General features: G+C 39.6%; 1 protein-coding gene across 1 annotated transcript in view; it reads right to left on the bottom strand.

Annotated features, from left to right (window-relative positions):
* LOC112154441 (myosin-16) overlaps window positions 1-11,809 on the bottom strand; it is a 61,007-nt gene extending 49,198 nt beyond the window's left edge. Inside the window, exon 1 of the mRNA XM_024285373.2 lies at window positions 11,305-11,809. Coding sequence (XP_024141141.1) covers window positions 11,305-11,382 — 78 coding nt within the window. The 5' untranslated portion in view covers window positions 11,383-11,809. The remainder of the gene's footprint in view (window positions 1-11,304) is intronic.
* Window positions 11,810-22,554: the final 10,745 nt, after the last annotated feature.

Raw genomic sequence — 22,554 nt, 5'->3', positions numbered from 1 at the left:
CTATGGGACGCCTGTAGGATGACAAACAAGCTACACTCTGATTCATTTCCTCTTTTCTGCATACAAGGACTCCACACTTATCACCTGAATAGAACTAATGGGCCCCTTGTGCCGTGCACAGGTTGTACTTTTTTATTTAAAAGGCTTTTTATGAAGGTTTTTACAGCAGATAGGTCCATCTGTTATGCCTTAACCTGGGGGTCTGGAACACCCTAAGATGGAGACCTGGAACTGTCTGTAAACAACAATCTGAGGAGAATTGACATTCTAGAGCAGGGGTGTCAAACTCAATCGCACAGGGGGCCAGAATCCAAAACACACCTATAAAATTACCTGTGAAGATGCTGAAACTGATAGCTGAAGAGCCTGAAGTTGATAGCTAAAATATTAGCTAAACGCCAAATTAGCCTAAAAGAAATAAAAAAAAGAAAAAAAGTTTAAAAAAATAAAACCAACCAAAACAGCTAAAATATAGCTGAAAACATAACTAAGCTTCAAATTAGCCTAAAAAATTGAAAAAAGCCTTGGGTAGCCAAAACAGCTAGCATGGAAATATTAGCCTAACTCCAAAACAACCTAAAAAACTTTTAACAAAAAGCCTAAATTAGCCAAACCAGCTAGCATGTAGCTGAAATATTAGCTAAACTCCAAAACAGCCTAAAAAAATCTTAGTAAATGCCAAAATAGTCCAAAAAGTTAGCAGAATGCCAATTTGAAAACTTTAAACTTTTTAACATAAATATTAATAATAAAATTACAGGAATATTATTCCAGAATAAATCAACTTAAATAACTTTCAATATTTTACATTCCATAAAATATATTTTGTCAAAATTATACAATTCAGAAATAAGCACAAGATAACATCGGATCATTAATAACAATAAAATTAAATGATCTGGAGGGCCGGATCCGGCCCCCGGGCCTTGACTTTGACACATTTGTTCTGGAGGGTCTGACACTAAATGTTCACCATGATGAGTCTGCCAAGACTACACTCTCCACATGTAATCCTATCTGTGCAGGTCTCCGTTTAATCACTCCTCACTAATCCCAGATTAATCTCTCATCGTCCTCTTTGTGGCACATTCTTTAGTTTATTATCACACTCAGAAATTACCCATCATGCATTTATTCTCACATGCTTTGGACTAACAGAGAGATCCCCAAACTTCTCCTCGGACCCGAGAGAACGTACGGTAATCAGAACAGGATCCGGATTGGGACCTTTTTTGCAGGCACTGACCCTCACCCATCAGAGCGTGCATGATTTAACAGCTGGATCTGACTCGCGGTCCTCTCCGTGAACCTCCCTCCATCAGTCTGACACCTCCACTCAGTCAAAGCAAACATTCCTTCACGCAGACCCGCTTTCTGTTTGGTACCAAGCTCCCAGATCAAAGGTGGAGTTCAGCCAGCAGCCAGCCAGTGGAGGTGTTGCTGGGATGAAGATGACAGAACTGCAGCCCCCCCACACCTCCGGGAGCCCAGCAGGCCCCCGTGAACCCGACTGAACAGACCTCTCCAGCTCCCGGCAACTCCGGCACAAAACACGGATTCTGTTTTGAAAAAAATGGAGCCAGGAGCAAACGGTACGATGACGGACAACCGAACTCTGAATGATTCAGGCTCATTGTTTCTGGGTTTTTAACTGAAGTTACACAGCAGATTCATGAATGAAGTTATGAGAAAAGTCATTGAGTGTAAAGCTGCCTTCATACCAAACATTAAGGGGAGTCCAGTTTCAATGTTAAGTCAATGTACAGACGCAATCAGAGCAGGTCGTATAAAGCTGCGATAAACAATTTAAACTTTGGCGAATAATTCGTGTTGCGTTGCATGAACCAATCAGGAGCTCAGCTTTGGCCTTGGTTTGTTGATAACATGGAGTCAACATTGAGGAAAATCTCCGATGTGCACCAGAATTCTTCTCATCGCTTCATCCGAAAACCACCAGACTGCTGTTCCTGACGCACACAACGCACCGCAGGACCGTTGACAGCGTCTTTACATTGACTTAACATTGAAACTGGACGCCTCTGCCGTGTGACTCATGTTTGGTGTGAACACAGCCTTATGGACACATTTCAGCATCAAGGAGGGGTTTGACATGCATCAAAAAAAGAAAGGCAAAAACCCTTTGTCACTTTTTAAAGGGGCCTTACCATGATTTTCTTAAGCATTTCAGAGTGAACTATATCCATATGATCATATATTAACTTTAGAACACTAAAAAACAAATAATTTAGGACATTTTTATTATTTTTCGTGAGTTTTTTCCTACCCGGAAGTAAAACGACTCGATTCTTGAAGCTCCGCCTGCCGTTGCCCTTGGCTGCCGTCCTTTTTATGACGTCATCCTAACACTTGTTATGTCCAGTTCTTATAAGTCTATGGCTCACAGGCAAGCTTATAGCCTCAAACTGGCATTAGCAGCACAAAAATACCAACGAGCAATATTAGATCAATCCAGCCATACAGTCTGGAGCCAGAGGTCAGCTCGGACGAGCACATGAGCTTGGAGGCTCGTCATTTCTCACATACGTGCGTGAGCAGGCCAGGGTACACGCAAGAAAACAGAGACTTTGGGACGCCCATTTCAGTATCTGTGTCATTACTCTGAGCTTTTTCTAGCATCCGGTTTTCTGATCCATCACGGTTTGAATAAGAAATACTAAAAAACGCAGTTTTAATCTTAAATTATTTTATTTACGTTCTTTATCATGAGAAAAGGCTACAAGAACATATTAAAAAGATTACTTTAATTGGAGTTGGTCTTTTAGTGCTATGGAAGGTCTCTTCTAAAGTCTGTTTTTTTGCTGAAACTCGTACAGGACACACGAGAAAGATTTCACCACTGATTATGGTGAACATTATCATGTAAAAAATAAAAAATATCCTAACTTCCTGATTGACCTGAATCCATCCACGTGAAGTTTTCAGCTTTTTTAAATACTTCAAAACTAACTTCCACCCCCACTAAAAAGTCTATCTAGACACATATAAATTTCGGGCTTCTGCTGTCATAACTCTCGCGTTGAGGAGTAGCATGTAACGTGTGGCTATTGAACGTAAGTTAAAAGTTAAACCAGTTAAACTTTGACCAATCAGGGACTCTGGAGTTCGGTATGGGGGACATCCCTCTAAATTCACACAAGTGCCAACTGTTTGAAAACTGTTCATGGAGGAGAAATGAATAATTGTGGGGTTATATGACACCAAGTTTTTCATATGTCGGAATGGAGCTGTGGGGGAAAAAAATGAAGCAAGATTCCCCAGATTTACATTGCTTTGATATTTCACTTCAAGCTTCTTTCAACTGTGAGTACATGTGCTATTGGGTAGCAGAACTCCATACGCTAAAACCCCCCTTCAGCAGGCTCTTGAATGCTTGACATGCTCGGTGAGTATGTAATATTACATTTGGACTGTCAGACTGACCAAATCAGAAGTTTTTAAATAGATGTATGCAGTTGTAAACTCAAATTCAGACTTGATAGAAATCTTCTGGTGTTAACAAAGAAACCTCTTCTTGGCTCTGCACCAAAATTGAGCTAAAAAAGAAGTAATGTCTACTGTGAAGGGGAAAAAAAGTTATAAACCGATTGGTAGAGTTCTCCTCAATATACTGGGATATACTTCATTTTCATAACTTCCAAAAGGAAGGAAAAATGAAGGCTCTGTAAAAGAAGAGAGGAAGATTTCCTTCTGGAGGATCTGAATGGGAAAACTGAAGGAACCTGCTGCTAGCTGAGCTCTGGAAACAGGCCGATCATTTGCTGCACTCTGACAACCTGACGCCCGTCCACCAGCTGGAAGACGTGCTTTCTGAAGTGCACCGTAGTAATTGCTGCGCTGTCTAAATAAGATTTAAGACGTGTGTGTCACCAGGATTAGCCACCGGACACCCTTGAACTTCCTCTGCCTGCAGTGGATTTGAAAACATTTTACATTCAGCCGTCAGCACCGGATTTACAGACACACCCAGCATGCAGGGAGATGAATGTGACACATGGGTGCTTCACCTTCTGTGCAGTCATGGTGGCCCACCTGTAAAGCCACTGCTGGTGTTAACAAAGCGCACAGTAAATGCTGTCTTTGTTGCAGTACAATCCTCATGATGAATGCTGGTTAAGTAAAGGCTTCATGTTTTGACTTGAACCCACATGAGATGCTGCTGTTCCAGTCTCGGCTAATGAAGGTTAGCCACTGTTCAACTGTAAGAGCCATTTCTTTAACGAGGAAACCCAACAGGATCATCAAAATCCTACTATTCCCAAGAGGACCAAAGCTGAGGGGAAATTATGTGTAATTCTATGATCTCTTCTTTGAAATTGACAGCTCACAATGGGAGGTTAGAGACTTACAACAGAAAAAAACTTGGCATTAACTGCTATGAACATATATATATACACACACTGCTCACAAAAATTAAAGGAGCACTTTAAAGAAACACATTAGATACATCAGATCTAATCTGAAGTTGGATATCTATACAAATAACCACAGGACAGTGTCTTAGGAACAAAAGGATGCCAAGTCTTTTAATGGAAATAAAAGTTTTCAGCCTACAGAGGCTCAATTGTGTAGACACCATAAAATCAGAGTGAAATTAAGATGTAGCAGGCTAGTCCATTTTTCCAAAACTTCATTTCTACAACTCAAAATGCTTTTCAGTATCTTGTGTGGCCCCCACCAGCTTGTATTCATGGTTGACAACGTGGCGGCATGCTCCTAATGAGACGACGGATGGTGTCTTGTGGCATTTCCTCCCAGATCTGTGTGAGGGCATCCCTGAGCTGTTGTACAGTCTGAGGAGCAACCTGGCGGCGCCTAATGGACCCAAACATAATGTCCCAGAGATGTTCTATTGGGTTTAAGTCAGGGGATGGTGAAGGCCATTCAATTGTTTCAATTCCTTCATCCTCCAGGTACTGCCTGCATACTCTTGCCACGTGAGGCCGGGCATTGTCGTGGATTAGGAGGAAACCAGGACCTACTGCACCAGCGTAGGGTCTGACAATGGGTTCAAGGATTTCATCTGGATACCTTATGGCAGTCAGAGCACCATTTCCTAGGCAGTAGAGGTCTGTGCGTCCCTCCATAGATATGCCTCCCCAGACCATCACTGACCCACCACCAAACCTGTCATGTTGAACCACGTTGTAGGCAGTATAACGTTCTCCTCGTCTTCTCAAGACTCTTTCACGTCTATCACAGGTGCTCAGGGTGAACCTGCTCTCGTCTGTCAAAAGTACAGGGCGCCAGTGGTGGACTTGCCAATTCTGGTGTTCTTGAGCAAATGCCAGTGGAGCTCCACGGTGCTGGGCAGTGAGCACAGGGCCCACTACAGGACGTGGGGCCCTCAGGCCACCTTCATGAAGTCTGTTCCTGATTGTTTGGGTGGAGACATTCACACCAGTGGCCCTCTGGAGGTCATTCTGTAGGGCACGAGCAGTGCTCAGCCTGTTCCTACTTCCACAAAGGACCAGGTATCGGTCCTGAGGGGTTGAGGACCTTCTACGGCCCTGTCCAGCTCTCCCAGAATAACCATCAGTCTCCTAAAATCTCCTCCATGTTCTGGAGATTGTGCTGGGAGGCACATTAAACCTTCTTGCTGCAGCACGTGTGCATGTGCCATCCTGGAGAAGTTGGACAACCTGTTCAACTTCTGTAGGGTTAAAGAATCGCCTCATACTGCCAGTAGAGATAATTATCAAGACAAAATCAGCACGAGTGGAAAACCAGCCAAAAAAGATCAAGAGGGAGAAACTTGAAATGACCTCCACATGTAACACCAGTCCTGTTTGGAGGGTTTCTAATTGTTGCCACTGAAGTGCACCTGTTGTTAATTCATGAACACCAATACAGCTGAAATTGATTAACGAGGCCCTCAGCTGCTTAACCAACCAGAAGATTATCAGACAGGTTTAATTCAATTTATGCCAGGCCCAATAAAAGAAAGTGTTCCTTTAATTTTTGTGAGCAGTGTATATATATATATGCATTTACATTAAGGTGGGACGAAATGTCGGTATGGCGAACTATCGCGATATTTCAACTCCTGAACGATTACCGGTCCTCTCTGTCCTTGAATGGGTTTCCTAAAATAATACCAAAAAAGTCCACCAGGGGGCGCATCACGTGAGCATGACAGTGAAATGTAAGGATGCCGTCGTGAAACCATCATCAATGTTTACCGGCCGATAAGTTTTTAGCCTAAATGCCCAAAAATTATAATAGCACAGGTACAGCGGGAACACAGAGTGCACTTTATTGTCTGCTTTTCCACATGCAGCGGAGAGGGGCGGGGCTCCTCGCACTCTCACCACATACTCCGCTGACAAAACGCACGCGGATGGCAGAGCGGCTGCAAGCAAAAATGTGTCTATGTTTTTCTATAGTAGACACAGACAGCACGCTGTCTCTAATGTAATAAATAGTAAGCACGCTAACAGCAGTAGCCTGTCCAAACACCGCGCTACAACACATTCTGGTGGAGAGCTGTGCAGCATCTGACCATCCAAATGAGATGTCTAGCAGCGTTATTGATCCAGCAGGTGTGTATGTAGTGCCTCAACAATAATAAATGATTTGACATCAAATGTAAAATTCTTTAAAATGCAGTATTGGGAATTTTTTATTTCTACGTTTATTGCTCTTTGAAGTGAGAAAACCATTTAATATACTCTTTATTTTGGTTCTTACCTGGAGCTTTGTTTATTTGTTACCTTAAAATGTATGTAATTATTGTAAAGACACTTTAGTATTTATTATTTTATTTTAATGTTGGAAAGGGCATTAAATTGACATTTTGTCTTTTAAATTGTTCCAAAGAAAGGTTTTGAAGAAAATAAAAAAAGGTATTTGTTTTAGAAATAGTTATATATCTCCACAGGATGTAAGTTATCTCGTGAATGTCAACGATAAATACAACAGATTTATAGCATTACCTGCGATAATGCAAGTGTGAGTGCTGTAACATGAATGTGGCCGCTGAAGAGTTAATAGCTAAAAATGCTCAAGCTAGCTGAAACGCTGAAGCTGATAGCTTGAAAAAACAGCTAGCATAATGCTAAAATATTAGCTAAAGTTGCCCAAAGAACTTAAAGTCAAATTTTGACAAAACAGCTAGCATAATGCTAAAACTCCAAATTAGCCTAAAACTGGAAAAATGCTATCTAAATTAGCCAAAAAACAGCTAACTGTCTGATTGCCACTCCACCCTGATGGTTTACACCTCTGTATTTTTGTTTTTTCACTCCCCTTCCTGTACATAATGGGTTCCTCTCCTCACTTCCTTGCTGGTTTGTCTTGTCACTTCATGCACCAAATCTTGTCTGCCATTTCAGGTTGTGTATGGTTTTGATTTTTGGACTTTGGCCTTCCTTAGTTTTTGGATTTTTATGTTATTAAAGACACTTTTTTTTTTTGGAGCTGACAGCTGTCCTGCGATTGTCTCCGCACACCAAAGCCTGACACTAGCATGTTGCTAAATTAAAAGTTAAATTCTAAATTACGCTAAAACCCAGTAGTAACTGAACATTTAAAAGTCTGAATGCTGTCTATAACTAAAAGTATGTGGAAGTTCACAAGTTTCAAAGTGCACAAAGTTTTCATTCATTTTCTATGGGTAAATTTTGCTTGATATTACAAAAACTATAAAGTTTATGAATACAAAAAGTACAAGCAGTAATGTTCTTTTGATATCAATACTGTTGAAATTGCTGAAAGTGTGACTGAGCTTTTACATGCCGAAAAACGTTCAGAAAGGGACAATTACTATAGTGAAAATGGTCCCAGTACTGGACTGTGGGGTGCGCCACACACAGATTTGGGGTTTTGTGGCATTTTTGAATATGTGAAAAAGCTAAATCAAACTGTTAGCTTCCCCACACACTAGTGAATACAGCTGTCAATCACTGCTGTGAGGAGGACAAAGAGACATTTCAGGTTCATTGGCTGGTCAGTCCATTATGAAATTCTAACATTGAATTGTTTTAGAATATCTCAAATATCTCAGGTACTGAGTTTTTAGACCCTGAAAGACAAAAAAAATGTCCTACTTAATAAAAAAAAAATCAGTTGATGTCTAAAGTATCCAAATGAAATTTAACTTTTTCAATTAACTGATTAAAAATATTGAACTTTTTCGCGATGCACTACATGTTTTTATATGTAAAATGAATCGAATTAGCTCCCTAAGTCTAGCTGGTCAACCCTGCAGTTCTCCAGATGAGTTTAATCCTGCTGAATACCCTGTTCCCCCCTCCTGTAATGCACTTCTATGGAGAAGCCCCTCCTTTGCACCCCTCCTGCAGATGAATGGAGTGCAGGATGAAGTCTGACCTCTGGCTGAACTCTGGATCCAGGTCGCTCCGGGAGGCGCTGGCTGCCTTTGATCACTGAAGCCTCTCATAGTTCACTTACACTCATGTGCTCAGGTGATCACAGGTCAGCTGCAGTCATACCTGCTCATTAACCATGTCTGTGGCTCTACTGTTGTCATATAATCATCCTGCTGAGACTGCTGTTGGCATTATACACTGATCTTATGGAGAAAGGGTTCTGTGTTGTCTTTATTGACAGTTATTATTGTCCTTTTGGATGAAATAACTGAGAGTTAAGTGACAGTGATGGAGGATTACAGGCCTGATGGACTTTAGCTACCCTGAAGTGAGGAAACCAAAACATGGTATTATTCATAGATCATTGGGATGCCTTTAATTTTAGTACTATACAGGAGAAAAAAATGAACAGAAATGATTCTCATGAAGTTCATAAAGAACTGAAATCCTATTTTTCTCAGTGAAAGTGTGAAAAACATGAGGTCAGACGCTAACAAGTAAAAGTAAAACTTTCACGTTAACAAGCACTTGTTAGTTTAGTTAGTTACAGACTAGCATAACTATTGATTATCGTAGATGACTAGTTCCGCCCTGAAAACTGAACCAGTGATTATCAGTTATAGCTAAATAACATGTTGGCTCGATTACTGTCAGGCACGGGGGTGGGAGTATGATGCTTTGTAGGGGTTTTTTAGCCACTGGACCAGCAAAGCTGAAGTAAATAGCATTAACTAGCATCATAATAAAGAAAATAAAGATTCTCAGCAATAACATGATAGCCAAAAATACCAGAGACAGCTGGGTGGAATATAAATGAAATGCAGGGTTGCTGCAACAGTTAATATATATTTTGGTATTGTTTTATTAAGAAAAGTATTAATAATCATGGACATGTCACTGTTCTTTACTGTTTGCTGACCTACGGTAGACATCTGAGTTATTTCCAAACTATTTGAAACTTCCTTGTTAAATATATTTAACTGTAAGTCAAAAGTTGATTTCAATTATGTTAAGAATTTTATGGTTATATAGAAAAATTAACATCTGTAGACCTAAGCTGCAACAGAAATGCACAAACTAACAACTTTGTTCTTCTTTGTCAAAGCACATTTACCCTTCAAGACGAGAGTTTTAGCTCCAGTGTTTATGGATTACACAACGGACGTAATTCCACTGGATTCTGAAGCAGAGAAAAGCAGCCTTGCGGTGAAATGCAACGTTGGTACTAATCCAATTTTCTCCACATCAGAATCAGATGTTGATCGGTTTAATGGTTGAAGAGTTACGTCAGAGAGCGGGTGTTATTTAGGTGTCAAACCAACCTATTCCATTCAAAGTGGTTTCAAAATGACATAAATCTATAATCCATCTTGGAAAATACCGTCAGGATTGAGGGACGGTTGGTTAATTTTAATATAATGTAAAAACGACACGGCGGACAACAGACGTGTGATGGAGCAAAAAAACTGATCAACCATCATTCCAGTCCAATGTGTGGAAACACTGTGGATTGATCAAAGTCATGTGACCATACAGTGTGGTAGAAATTATTTTGAAGTGGAAAAACAACAGTGGGCTGAACTTTATCAAACCAAAATAAGAATGGATTTGACATCCATTCTTATGTTTTTTTTGTACACATATTTAGTTTACGCTTGATTTTCTTGAAGAAATACAAGGAATCTAAAAAACTTCACCTGTACCACCAGGTATTTATCTCTGAGTCACACTGGCTGAAGTTTTGGATAAAGACGTCCTGGATCCATTTTAGGTCAGTGAATCGGATTATTAACTACTTTCTGTGCGAACACATTTGCGTGATTTCTTTGGCAGTAAACTGATGCTGTTGCACAATGGATGCAGATATTAACAACACATTGACTTTTTTATGGCTTTGTTTATGACGTTCTAAACCACATAGTTGTCTTTGCTCTGTCTTTTTCTGGCTGCTATCTTTCTGCCTGCATATCTCTGGAAGCTGTTCCTGACTTCAGCTAATCCAACCCTTATTCATCATCACCATCCTGATCTTCATCTTCAGTAGTAACTCTTCTAAAGCGTTATCAGCACTAGCATCTTCAGCGGCCAAACTCAGCTTACAGCGTTCACACTAGCATTATTGCAGGTAATCTACTTCATAATTATGTTAAAAAGTGACTGTTTTAAAGTTTTAAAAATGTAGTTTTGGAGTGTTCAATAAACGTTTATCCTGTTCAGTCCATGACCTAAGATGTGTTTTGGATTTTGGCCCCTTGTGTGATTGAGTTTGACACTTTTGCTTTAAGGCCAGTAAGACTTTAATTGGGGGTCTGTGAAGAACAATTCTGAAACTGAGAGGTCAGAGAAGTATCCTCTCATTAGAAATTGTCTTTAAATGTAATTGTTGTGTGTAGCCTTGTAAAAGTAAAACATGTTTTACTTCAGATAACCAAATTTAAAGAATTACATCTATTTTAGACATTTGAACCCTTAAAAAAAGTTTGTGCCCCCAACTTAATGTAGAATTCCAAGAATTACCAGGATTAATTAAAAACCTCTTTAAAATACCGTGTTCTATTCACTAAAAGCCATAATTTCTGCTCTGTTGTGGAGAAAATCTTGTCTCTAAGCCCACTCGGAGATGCTATATTGTCTCAAAAAATCCAGTACAAAGTAAGAATCTGTGAATCTGAAGAAGTAACAGTCAAAATCTTCTTGTCTTTCCATCATAACCAGGTGACTGAAACACATTCAAACATGACTGGAGTACCACATATTTACATTTGCACCTGAAACACAGAAACCAGGAAAGGTCCTGCTCTCTGACACCCCCTGCTGTCACAAAGACTTGATGGAAGGTGTGAGTCTGCAGACACGCTTGCAAAGACACTCCAGAGAATTCCAATGGAATGAAAGGAAAAAGAGCAGAAGCATTGAAGAGGAGAAAGTGTAAAGGAAGGAGCAGCAGGCTTCCTACCAGGGTGGTTCTGTGTGCGGCGACGGTGGGTCGGTACTGGCGAAAGTCAGTCTGGATCACACACACTCTCTTTTCCATCTTCACGGCCCGCAGCCTCCCATGCTGTCTTCACCCAGAAAGCTCGGGGGAGGAAGTGAGGCGTGTGCGAGAGTGTGTGCTCTTCAGGCTGGGGGAGTGTGTAGGACAGAGTGTTGTGATACCTGACCCCGAGGAGGGAGGGAGCGGCGAAAAGAGAGAACATGAACGAGCCTGAACGCATTCTGACTCTACTCACCTATCAAAGCAAATGGAGAAGAAAGACCCTCCAATGAAACTGTGTTTTTAACCGGTTCTTCTAGCATTTTTCTAACGTTGGAGGACATTGACAAAGAAAATTAAGAAAAAAAACTGCTTTTCTGAGTATTTTTTTGTTCAAATTTTTGTGGCTTAAAAGACGTCACATCACCGTTACCTCTTTGGGAATCTTGGGATGCATTTTCCAGTAGCCAATGAGCTCAAAGCCCCGCCCCCATGTAAAATTAGGATCAGCTCAGACGCGAAAAATCAAAAACTAGAAAAGCAGAGAACTGAGAGCAAAGAATGAGTAACAAAAAAAATGGAGAGTTAAACATTTTTTTGTAATTTTTTTATTCAAGTTTTTGTTTTTTAATATATATTTTTTTAAATGTTAAATTTTATTTTTTTAATAATTCCTTCAAGTTTTCAATATGTATTTTTGAGTTTAAAAATGTTTTTTTTTTTTTTTTTTTTCAAATGTACAATCTTGTTTTCATTCGCTTTAAGCATATCCTGATCCTGATTTGACCCCACAGGATAACTCTTATATTGGTTCCCATTTTTCTTAATGTCTCCTTGGGGCTATGAGGGGTTGTAAGATACCAGAAGAGAGTGTGGATGAAAGGATGATGGGAAATAAGGACTGGCTTACTCATCAGTCAGAGGCAAATTTGTGATGAGCTCCTGCCGCTCTGCAGATACTATGTCCAAGAAATTGAACCAGGTTTTTGGGTTTAGTCTAAAAACAGCACAACAATAAATAAAACAGCACAGGGAACACTTTGACAAAAGATTAAATGATGAACAACAAAATGATACAACCTTTAATTCTAATACATTCAATGACACATTTCAATTTCCTCTATATTGACACAGAGAGGTTTTTTTGGTGGTCAATACAGTAATTTAGCACACACTTCATTAAAACTTCTTTAATTACATCCAATGTGTATCTGATTACTTTTGTCACAGGATGGTCGCTGAGGACCCAAATGCGGGGAAGCTTAGAAACACGTTAGAAGACTCATGATTTAGTAAAACCTCATCACAGGAAAACGGGCAAAAACAAGGTGGCAAGCTGAACTGAAAAAACCTCAGGAAGAGCATACAAAACGAACCAACACTGGACATAGAAGGACCTCAACTTAACAGGCTGTCTGGGGATGCAAAGTGGTCAAACCTGTGCAGGGCGCACAGGTGATCATACAAAATATAAGTCATAGATCACTTTGTTTGTGCAGCATTTGCATGAGGTCAATAAGAGACCAGTACTTGCACCTTTCTAATGACTAGAGTGCGGCTTAAGGACACCATACAACAGTACTACCACTTGTCGTAGGTGTGTGTAACTTACATTACTATCCTTACAAAGGTTTCATGATACACTTACCACATGCACAACGATAGTACGTCCCATTTTCATATCTGGTATTTCTCCAGTTTCTCATGTTCCTTCTTCTTGATGTTACCATCGCTTGGTACTGCCACATCCACCACAACGGCTTTCCTCTGTTCTTTATCCACCACTACAACGTCTGGTTGGTTCTCCATTGACATCCTGTCTGTCTGTATCTGGAAGTCCCACAGGATCTTTGCTCTCTCATTCTCTACCACTTTCGGAGGTGTTCCCCATTTTGACTTGGTTGTGGTGCTCCATGTATGCTTTCCCAGCCAGCATCTTACACCCTGCAGTTATGTGCTGGATTGTTTCCTCTTTGCACAGCCTACACCTTGGGTCTTGTCTGGTGTGGTAGATCTGAGCCTCTATCTCTCTGGTGTTCATGCCTTGTTCCTGTGCTGCCAGGATCAGAGCTTCTGTGCTGTCCTGCAGGCCAGCCCTCATGTACCCGGTGGTACATCCCATGCAGGGGCTTACCCCTCGCTTACACCCCTAGCGTCAAGGCTTTGTTGCGTCGCGGGAGTGGACTAGCTACAGCCGATGACTTACACTGGCTGCTGCTCCATCCACAGCCTGTGAAAGCTCAGCCCAGACAGAGTAGTGCTGGATCTCTATGATCAGCTTCTCGTCGTCCATGGTTATGACTGACATCGCTGTGCTGCAACACACTTTGAGTAACCCGAAAATTACGTAATGTTTACGACACGCTGAAACCGGCGAGTTCAGCGGAAAGTTCGTTTTATTTTGAAAATATACCGGATGCACTTTAAATTGGTTTCCAGTTTAAGTCGTGAATAGCCCCAACTTCACAGAAAGGGATGACGATCAGTTGTGGCGTCCGTCAAAATTTGAACCAAACAAAAAGGATTCGCAGCGACGCAGAGGTCAGTCCACAGACGCAGGACATGAACGCCTTCATGTATTCATGCATCTTGGATGTTTCATCCTGGATAGTGGCTTCCACGCTCACTAGTCCTCGGCCTCCTTCCTTGAGGCTAGTATACAGTCTCAGGGTGTTGGATTTGGGATGGAATCCTCCATGCATGGTGAGGAGCTTTCAAGTCTTAACATCCGTATTCTGTATTTCTTCCTTTGTCCATCTTCTTATTCCTGCAGGGTATCTGATGACTGGCAGTGCATAACTGTTTTTTGCCCAGGTCTTGTTCTTGCCATTGAGCTGGCTTCTCAGGACTTTCCTTACTCGTTGGAGGTATTTGACTGTTGCAGCTTCCCTTGCTGCCTGTTCCAGGTTGCCATTTGTCTGTGGAATTCCAAGGTACTTATAACTGTCTTCAATGTCTGCTATTGTTCCTTTTGGGAATGAGACCCTTTCAGTGTGGACTACCTTGCCTCTCTTTGTCACCATCTGACTGCATTTCTCAAGCCCGAATGACATCCCAATGTCAGGACTGTAGATCCTGGTGGTGTGGGTCAGGGAGTCAATGTCCGGCTCACTCTTAGCATACAGCTTGATGTCATCCATGTAGAGGAGGTGACTGGTGGTGGCCACATTTCTGAGTTGAATCCATAAAGTGGTATCCATAGCCAGTCTTGTTGAATATTTGGAGAAAGGGGTTCAAACATATGCAGAACAGCAGGGGGGATGAACGGTGGATGGATAGTGGTGGATAAAGAACAAATCAGGAGAGCAGTTGTGGTGGATGTGGCAGTACCAAGCGATGGTAACATCAAGAAGAAGGAACATGAGAAACTGGAGAAATACCAGGGACTCCGAGAGGAACTGGAGAAAACTTGGAAGGTGAAAGTGACAGTCCCCGTTGAGAATGAGTATATCAGACTATTGTTGTAAAAAGTTGTTAAGGAAAACTAAAAAAAATCCACAATACAGTTTAAGGCTGCTGTAATTGTAGGATTGTCCCATAGGCTCTGTTCAAACAACAATACTAATAAATTACACACCTTCGTCCTGTTTGATCTGCTGTCATACACTGTGCTCTGAGAAAACAACCAAAAACTGAAGCAGACCGAACTGCTTAAAAATATTCTGAGTACATCAGAGGATTTGTAAACTTTAGGTTGTTAACCATATTCCGTCAGGGATCGCCAGAGAGAACCAGCTTTCAGTGATTTGGTTTGGAAGAAGTTTTACACCAGATTCCCTTCCTGACACAACCCTGTCTGTTATCTGGACTACATTTGTAAACTTACTCCCTTTAAAATTCCCTTTTGCACTTTGGTTTACCCTCACTCAAACCAAGATCCTCACCCTTCAGCAGATAGTTCACATGTTTGGTAAGTCGTCTAGAGTCAAGCTGAGCTTTTCACAAGGGGACAGAGGAGAAATAATGTTTAGGTCCCGTCCTTAGGCTGGGACCGCTGGAGTTTCACACAAGTTTAGAACAACCTGCTAAAAGTCAACTAACTGGCTCAGTTAATCTACACTTTGTTGTCTTGTTCCTGGAGTGTGGCCCAGTAAAAAGCTTTCTGCACAGACACTTGACTTTCCAAACCCGAGTTATCATTGTCCTGAATGAAACAAGACTCGTGGAGCAGTCAGTCTTTGTGCCAATAAAGCCACAGTCAAGTCACAAAGAGTTCATTCAAAAACCTGAGCTCTGCCTGTGTGTGGGAGTTCAGAGGGAGTGAACAACCTCACAGAAATGAACCGCCTCAGTTTGACTGGTAAGGCAGATGACGGTAAGATCACAGGCTACAGACCATAGGCAGGAGGCTTTGGACCAGGTTGACATCTGAGGGACCTCACATTGATGACATGGCTGTTGTCCTTATGCCGTAGTCACATGACCTGTACGAGTGCTGAGGGTGTTTGGATTGTTCCAGCCCATGCAGAGTCAGGTAAAAGTAAAGGGAGCGCAGGTGTGTCTTGCAGTTCTCTTGAGGCTCATGCGGCCACTTTAAGAACGATGTGAAAATGGAACGTTCCATTGTGTGCATGCAGTAAGTGTATTCTGAACTATTTGTCAAGAAGATCCAAGTTGCATGAAATCATGGCGTACAGGTGCGAGCAGATGACTGTGGGGTAGTATCTGTAAATCTGCAGTTAAATTTTAACACCAATATTTTTGATTATTTGTCCTGTTTCAGGGGAAAAAAATACTATTTTTTAAATGGAATTTTCACCTTTTAAGATAATGTATTTATAAATGTTATATTTACTAAATATTTAACTAAATAAACTAAATATTTAATTATAATCTGAATATTTAATTTATAATCATATATTTAGCTTACAAACTAAATATTTAATTGTATCAATATAAACATTTAGTTTGCAAATTAAATATTTAGATCTGAACTAAACATTTATTTAAAAAAATAGTTTTGTAACTACATATTTATTTGTTAAATAAATATTTAAATTGGAGCTAAATGTTTAAATTGCTTAATAAAAATTTAGCTTGAATATAAAAGTCTAGTTTAAAAAAGCTAAATATTCAGTTTAGAGCTAAATATTCAGTTAAAGCAAAATATGAAGTTAAAACCTAAATATTTAGATTTTAACCAAATATCTTGCTTAGATCCAGATATTTAGGTTTCAACTAAATATTGAGCTTCAAACTTAATATTTTGTCTAAAAGCTAAATATTCAGTTCTAATCAACATTTTCAATATGGACTTTTAAAAAACGTTTAAAAAATAAATATTTGGATCTGATCTAAATATAGCTATAGAAGCTAAATACTTAATTCTAACTTGAATGTTCAGCTTAGAATTGTGTATTTAGCTTGAATTAAATATTTAGCTTGCAAACTAAATATTTTTTAGTAAATAAAACATTTATAAATACATTAATTTAAAAGGTGAAAATGTGCTTTTGAAAAATTAGACCTGTTTTTTTTTTCTAGGTGTTGTAATGGGTTTGTTCTTATTTTTTTTTAAGACCATGGTTATTTTATATTATGTTGAGATCCATGTTAATTTCTGTTCTGTTTAGCCCATTCACCAGAGAAAGTGCTGAATTCCCTAAAAACAAAGGGAGCTGGTAGTTCCCAGGAAATATAAGGGCTGGGAATTGTATATCCTACACAGAGATAGGGATAAGAACGTATACTATGTCCTGGCTTTGGTGAGTCCCCAATAAATGTCAGACAATGGGAGCTCTTAGGATTGTTACTTCATATTAAATCATTCAATCCTACTCATTGAATCATCTCTTCTGTTTCTTGACAATCTTCTGGGCTCTACGTCCTGACTAGAGGGTTCAGTGCAGACTTCCCTGAAGGAAAGAATGCAGTTTTTGCTCTACCTTGTGTAACCTGTACAAGTTTATCAATTTTTCATTGCTTCTTGTTTTTGTTTGTATGTAGAGTCAGTGTATTTTTTTTTTCTTTTTTGCTTCAACCTGCACTACTGAGCCACCACCGTTGGCATTGATTTATAATGTGCTTTAGCCAAAAAAGAAATGATGTAACCAGTGAAAACCCCTGTAAAATCTGCCAACTGGTATTCATGTGGAAGAAAGCAGGTCTCTGGTGGAGAAGTCTCACAATAAGGTGCTCCTTCCCCTCCCACAGGGCTTAATTCCTCTGCTATGCTCCCTGAATGTGTCAATGTGTCAGTCAGCCCTCAACTCACTAAAGACTCGTGGCTGAAGGCGGGAGGCAATCATGCACAAAATGATGTGTTTACCTTGCAACAGAAGTGAAAAATCAAAGCAGAGGGTAATTTACCTGGATTTATCTTGCAGGTATTGAAGCAACAGATCGCTGACGTTTTTAATCAAACTGACAGTGGAAACTCCGGGTTTTTACTGTCTGCGGGGATAAGATGACAGTTCTGTTGTTGAGCGGATACCAGCATGTGTGCAGAGCTCAAGAATTTGACCTTTTGCCCAGGAAACACGGTGTGAACGTCAAAGTCAATTAAATGTTACCTGAACACACCTCACCCCTTTGGGTTTTTGAGAGTCATTTAACATTTTTTCAGCTATTTTTAGTCATTATTTTCTCCAATTTTTTTTTTACATTGGCCTCCACATCAACCGCCAGAAGATCCTGAAGATCAGCTAACGGCACAGAGCCAGAGAAGCTTTGCAACAACAACCTGGAAGAAGTGGAGACCTTTATGTATCAAAGCAGGGTGGTGAACAAACATGAACGAAAAACCTGCATTGAACATCAGGATCTGCACCAAGAGTGGCGTGTTCACCTCAAACATCAAGTCTACTGCATGGAGTGGAAACTGTCATGGTTCCTCTTCTTCTGTTACTTTAATTGGCGGTAGGCAAACAATAGAAAAGGTGCATTACTGCCACCTACCACCACCCAACCAATTTAAGCATGTACTAACCTAAATTCTGCTACTTATTCTTGTTCTTCTCAGAAAATGAATCAAAAACTCACAACTTTTGTTATTAGCTAAAATGATATGATTGTACTTCCAATTTTTCACTTTGTTTTTTAAGATGTCCCATGTAAACTGTATTGTCTAGGGCTGAGTTTCAATTATAATTTCCAGTAATGATTTGATTCACAAGAGTCTAAATTGATTTGCTTATTCAATTAAATTTTGAGTTTACACATTTATACACATTTATTTATAAATACATTAATAATCTACTATATATTTTGAATATATTTATATTAATCTGATCCAGTTCCCATACTGTAAATGTATCAGTGAAATAATGAGATTGTTAATATCATCCAGTGTTACATGGATTATCTAAAGGAGAAGTTCTAACTAAAATGTTCAGATCATTAACATGTAAACATTGTTCTGCTTCTCCTGGAGGACGTTTCAGTTTGGACACTAGGTGGCGATCGCGCTATAGCACTACACCTTGTTCCAGAAGAAAAAGAAGAGAGTATGAGGAAAAAAAGTGTTTTAGACCACAAATGGTTATTTAAAAAAATATTTCCTTAATAGAGTTTAGAAAATTCATGTCAGTGAGTTTATAAAGATTTTTATTTAGTCAGCAATGTATGTTTAGGTCGACTGAGTGTTAGCATTAGCCGTCCTATGGAAAATTCCATTAAACGTTAGCATCAAACTTGCGGACTTTAGCATTATTTGTTAAATCGATTTATACTTTTATTTATCGATTATTGATCTATTAAACTTAAATCATTTAAAATCTATTAATCAATTTTATTAACCCAGCCCTAGTATTGTCTACATTCCAACACCACATGTTCAATTGTTTCAGCCTGATTGCAAAATCCACAATGCCCATTCTCATGTTTGCCAATCTCATGAAGATGCATATTTAGGGTAGTGAGTCTTGGTATAACTTTAAGCTGTCACAGGTTCCTGTGGTCTCTCCTGATTGGACTCCAGATTGGACTCAGTTGACTGTGAGCTCCAAATAACGTTGGACTACTATCTCCCGTATTCCCCGCCAGTTCGTTACCTTCTCCAGTGCAGTACTTTGGCCACTAGAATTTAGAATTAAAATTATTTCTAGTTTATGAAGTTCATGTTACTCGTTTGACCTTCCACTCACTGCTGTGATCCACTCATGAACCCTGCCTCTGGCCACGCCACATACTCATGCAACTCACCACTGGGTTCTTCATCCCGCTCCTCCTATCACACTCCTGGTTCATCAATCTACCTCATCTTCCTGAGACGAGGTCCTGCTTCCAGCTACCTCAGAAGCTCTGTTCCGCAGTCAAGCCCTCAGAAATCCACTGGACAGTAAAACTCATACTGACTTCCGTGATCCTTCTGGGTTGCAGCTTCTGGGTCTGCCACGCCACGGCCCATTATCATGACAGAAACACGGAAAACAACATCATCAAGAGACTACCGACAATCATCAGTCCCGGTCTGAGAAGAATCCTCAAGGTCTAGTGGCCAAAAACCATCAGTAACACAGAGTTCTGACCAAGAACAAACCATCTGCCAGTGGAAGAAGAAATAAGATGGAGAAGGCTGAGTTGGATCAGCCGAGGAAACCAACATCCAGCTACTATCTAATATCTATGGAATTAGTGCACTACTGCACATGACTGAAACTGTTGCTTTGTGGAGATGAAAAGATGACAGAAAAAAACCTTTGATAGAACTAGCTTGTAATTCTGGCCTTCAAAACCCGCTCCGATTGTTGTCAGACCTAGTGTAAAAGAGTTCCTAGTGTTCTTTTAAATAGAATTATGTTGTTTTTAGCCAACATTTTTGAAAAACTGTGACATTTCTACGGACCGGCAATGGTTCATTTGAATAAAGAAATGGCCAGAAATGCAAATTTAAGCTTAATTGTTTGAATGCTTAGTAAGCATTCACACTATATTTCAGTGATTTCAGCAATCTTGGTACCAAAACAATCAGCTTGTTCAGGACATCACTGCTTGTATTTTTGATATTCATAAACTTTAGGGTTTTTTAATTATTGAGTAAAATATGTGCTAAAGGAAATGAATGAGAAAGTCTTGAAATTTTACCATTTTAAGTAGATTAACAACAAGCCTTTAAATATATTTATGGTATATCTTTTCATTTTTATAGTCATTTTCAAATAATTTGCAGTCTACCTAATATTAACAGGCTAACGTTTTTGACTAATTTAGTTTACTCAGGAATTTTAGGCTATATTGGAGTTCAGCTAGTATTTAAGCAATGTTCTATCTTTTTTTGGGCTAATTTGGTCTCTACTTAGGTTTTTTTATGCTAATTTTGAGTTTAACTAATATTTTAGCAACAGGTTAACATTTTTGACTAATTTAGTTTACTGAGGAATTTTAGGCTATTTGGAGTTTAGCTAGTATCTGAGCAACAAGCTAGCTATTTTGGCTAATTTGAAATCATGTTTTTTGGGGGGCTAATTTGAGGTTTACCTCATATTTAAGCAAAACGCTAAATATTTCTGCAAGAGTGGCATGTATTAAGGAATTTTACTACAATGTTTCAGAACATTACGTCGACTTAAGCCCTCTTTCATAGTTCTTTAATGAAATTTCCAGTATTTTACCAAATTTAACATTTTTCAAATAGCTTTGGCCTTTTCAGCAAACCCCTTCAGCAATTAAAGTAAATTGTGTCACCATTTCCAGCATCTTCAGCGAGTACTTTCAGGAAAAAGCATTCACACTATTGCAGGTAATGCAACTTTTCTAGTTTTCTTTATATTTGTCCGCCATTATGAAAATGAATCCTACAAGAACATGTTAAAAACACCAAAAGCACAATCTTTATCAGTGGATCTTTAAAACTACCTTAATGGATAAAGTCCTAACATTCTTTATCTCACTACCATTATTTTGCAGCATTTCACGATTTGATTTGTCTGGATCTGATAAGATTTGATTAAAGTTCCACGTTTCTCATCTCAGGTTTTTGTTTACAGTCACAGAAAAAACGTTTTCGGGTGATTCTCTTTCATATCTGTACTCACGTTTGCTTCGGTGTTATTTTAAGAACTCAAAACTCTTGAGTTTCTCTTTGAACAGCAAATGGAGTTTAGGATTACAGACTAAAGGGAAAGACAGCGTTCCCACACTGCAGGGAGATAATAACCAGCTTGTACCTGTTAACGGTAGTCATCCAGCTGCCTTCCATCTCTGTGAAATTAGACTTTATTTGTTGTGCATGCAGCACATGTGACTTTGCCTGCTGTGGTTTGCTCGTGGCATGCCCCCCCTCCACCCATGGGTGACACACCTTTGTGGAATTTGATTAATTAAAGGCTTAAACTGAATTCTGACAAAAAGATAAAAACTCCAGTTCAGACATGGAGGCTTTTGTCTGCATCCAGTGGCATGTCTCTGCTCTACAAGCTAACGCAGCGAGGTGAGGGTGGGGGCACATGTGGGCATGGTCAGCAACACCCAGACCTGTTTGAATAAGTGGGAAAGCATGATCCGTTTCACACCTTCGTTTGGCTTTTATACTGAAGGAGATCAGAGACTGACGCAGAGTGAAGCGGCTGAAAGAACATGCAGGTCCTGCAGCTGCCCGTGTGGGGGCACCGCTGATGGAATTGGTCGTGTTAATTGGTACTTTTGATTGTCAGACTGGCATAGGCTAATGTCAGGGTGTACAATGCTTTCACCCAACAGTCACTGGGATAGGCTCCAGCAACCACGTGACCCTGAAAGGAATTCACTCGGGGTGCTTTTCTCCTTCAGAATCTGCTGGAATTAGCGTGTTAACAGTTGAAAAGTTACAGTATGCTAAAGATTTTGTGTTTAAGCGACATCAGGTGATAAAAGGTTAAAGACACCAGTGGAAACCTCTGATCATGAATGTAGATCAAGTTTGATTTAAACACAAGTGGCGCCCTCTAGTGGCTTATTATCACCAACATGTTTCTTTTAACACATACACGTATATTACATCAATAAGGTTAAATAATAAACAGTATCTGAGATTATCAGAGACTTAATCCGCAAATTAATTATCTTTTATCAACTGATGCTAAAAAAAAAAACTACAAGCAATAATTCTAGTGTGAAAGTATAGTCACTGAAGATGCTGAAGCTTTTTGCAGAAAATTTACTTTAATTGCTGAAAATCCTAAATGTATTTACAAAATGTTAAAATATTGCAAATTTTGTTAAAAAACTATGAAAGAGCGCTGAATTTTACCTACATTTCTGAAAAATATGTAATAAAATTGTTCACATTTCCCTAATTCATGCCAATTTTGCAAA

The sequence above is a fragment of the Oryzias melastigma genome, linkage group LG19 (assembly GCF_002922805.2).
Source record: "Oryzias melastigma strain HK-1 linkage group LG19, ASM292280v2, whole genome shotgun sequence".
Classification (NCBI taxonomy): Eukaryota; Metazoa; Chordata; class Actinopteri; order Beloniformes; family Adrianichthyidae; genus Oryzias; species Oryzias melastigma.
This window is presented reverse-complemented; position numbering and strand designations above follow the sequence as displayed.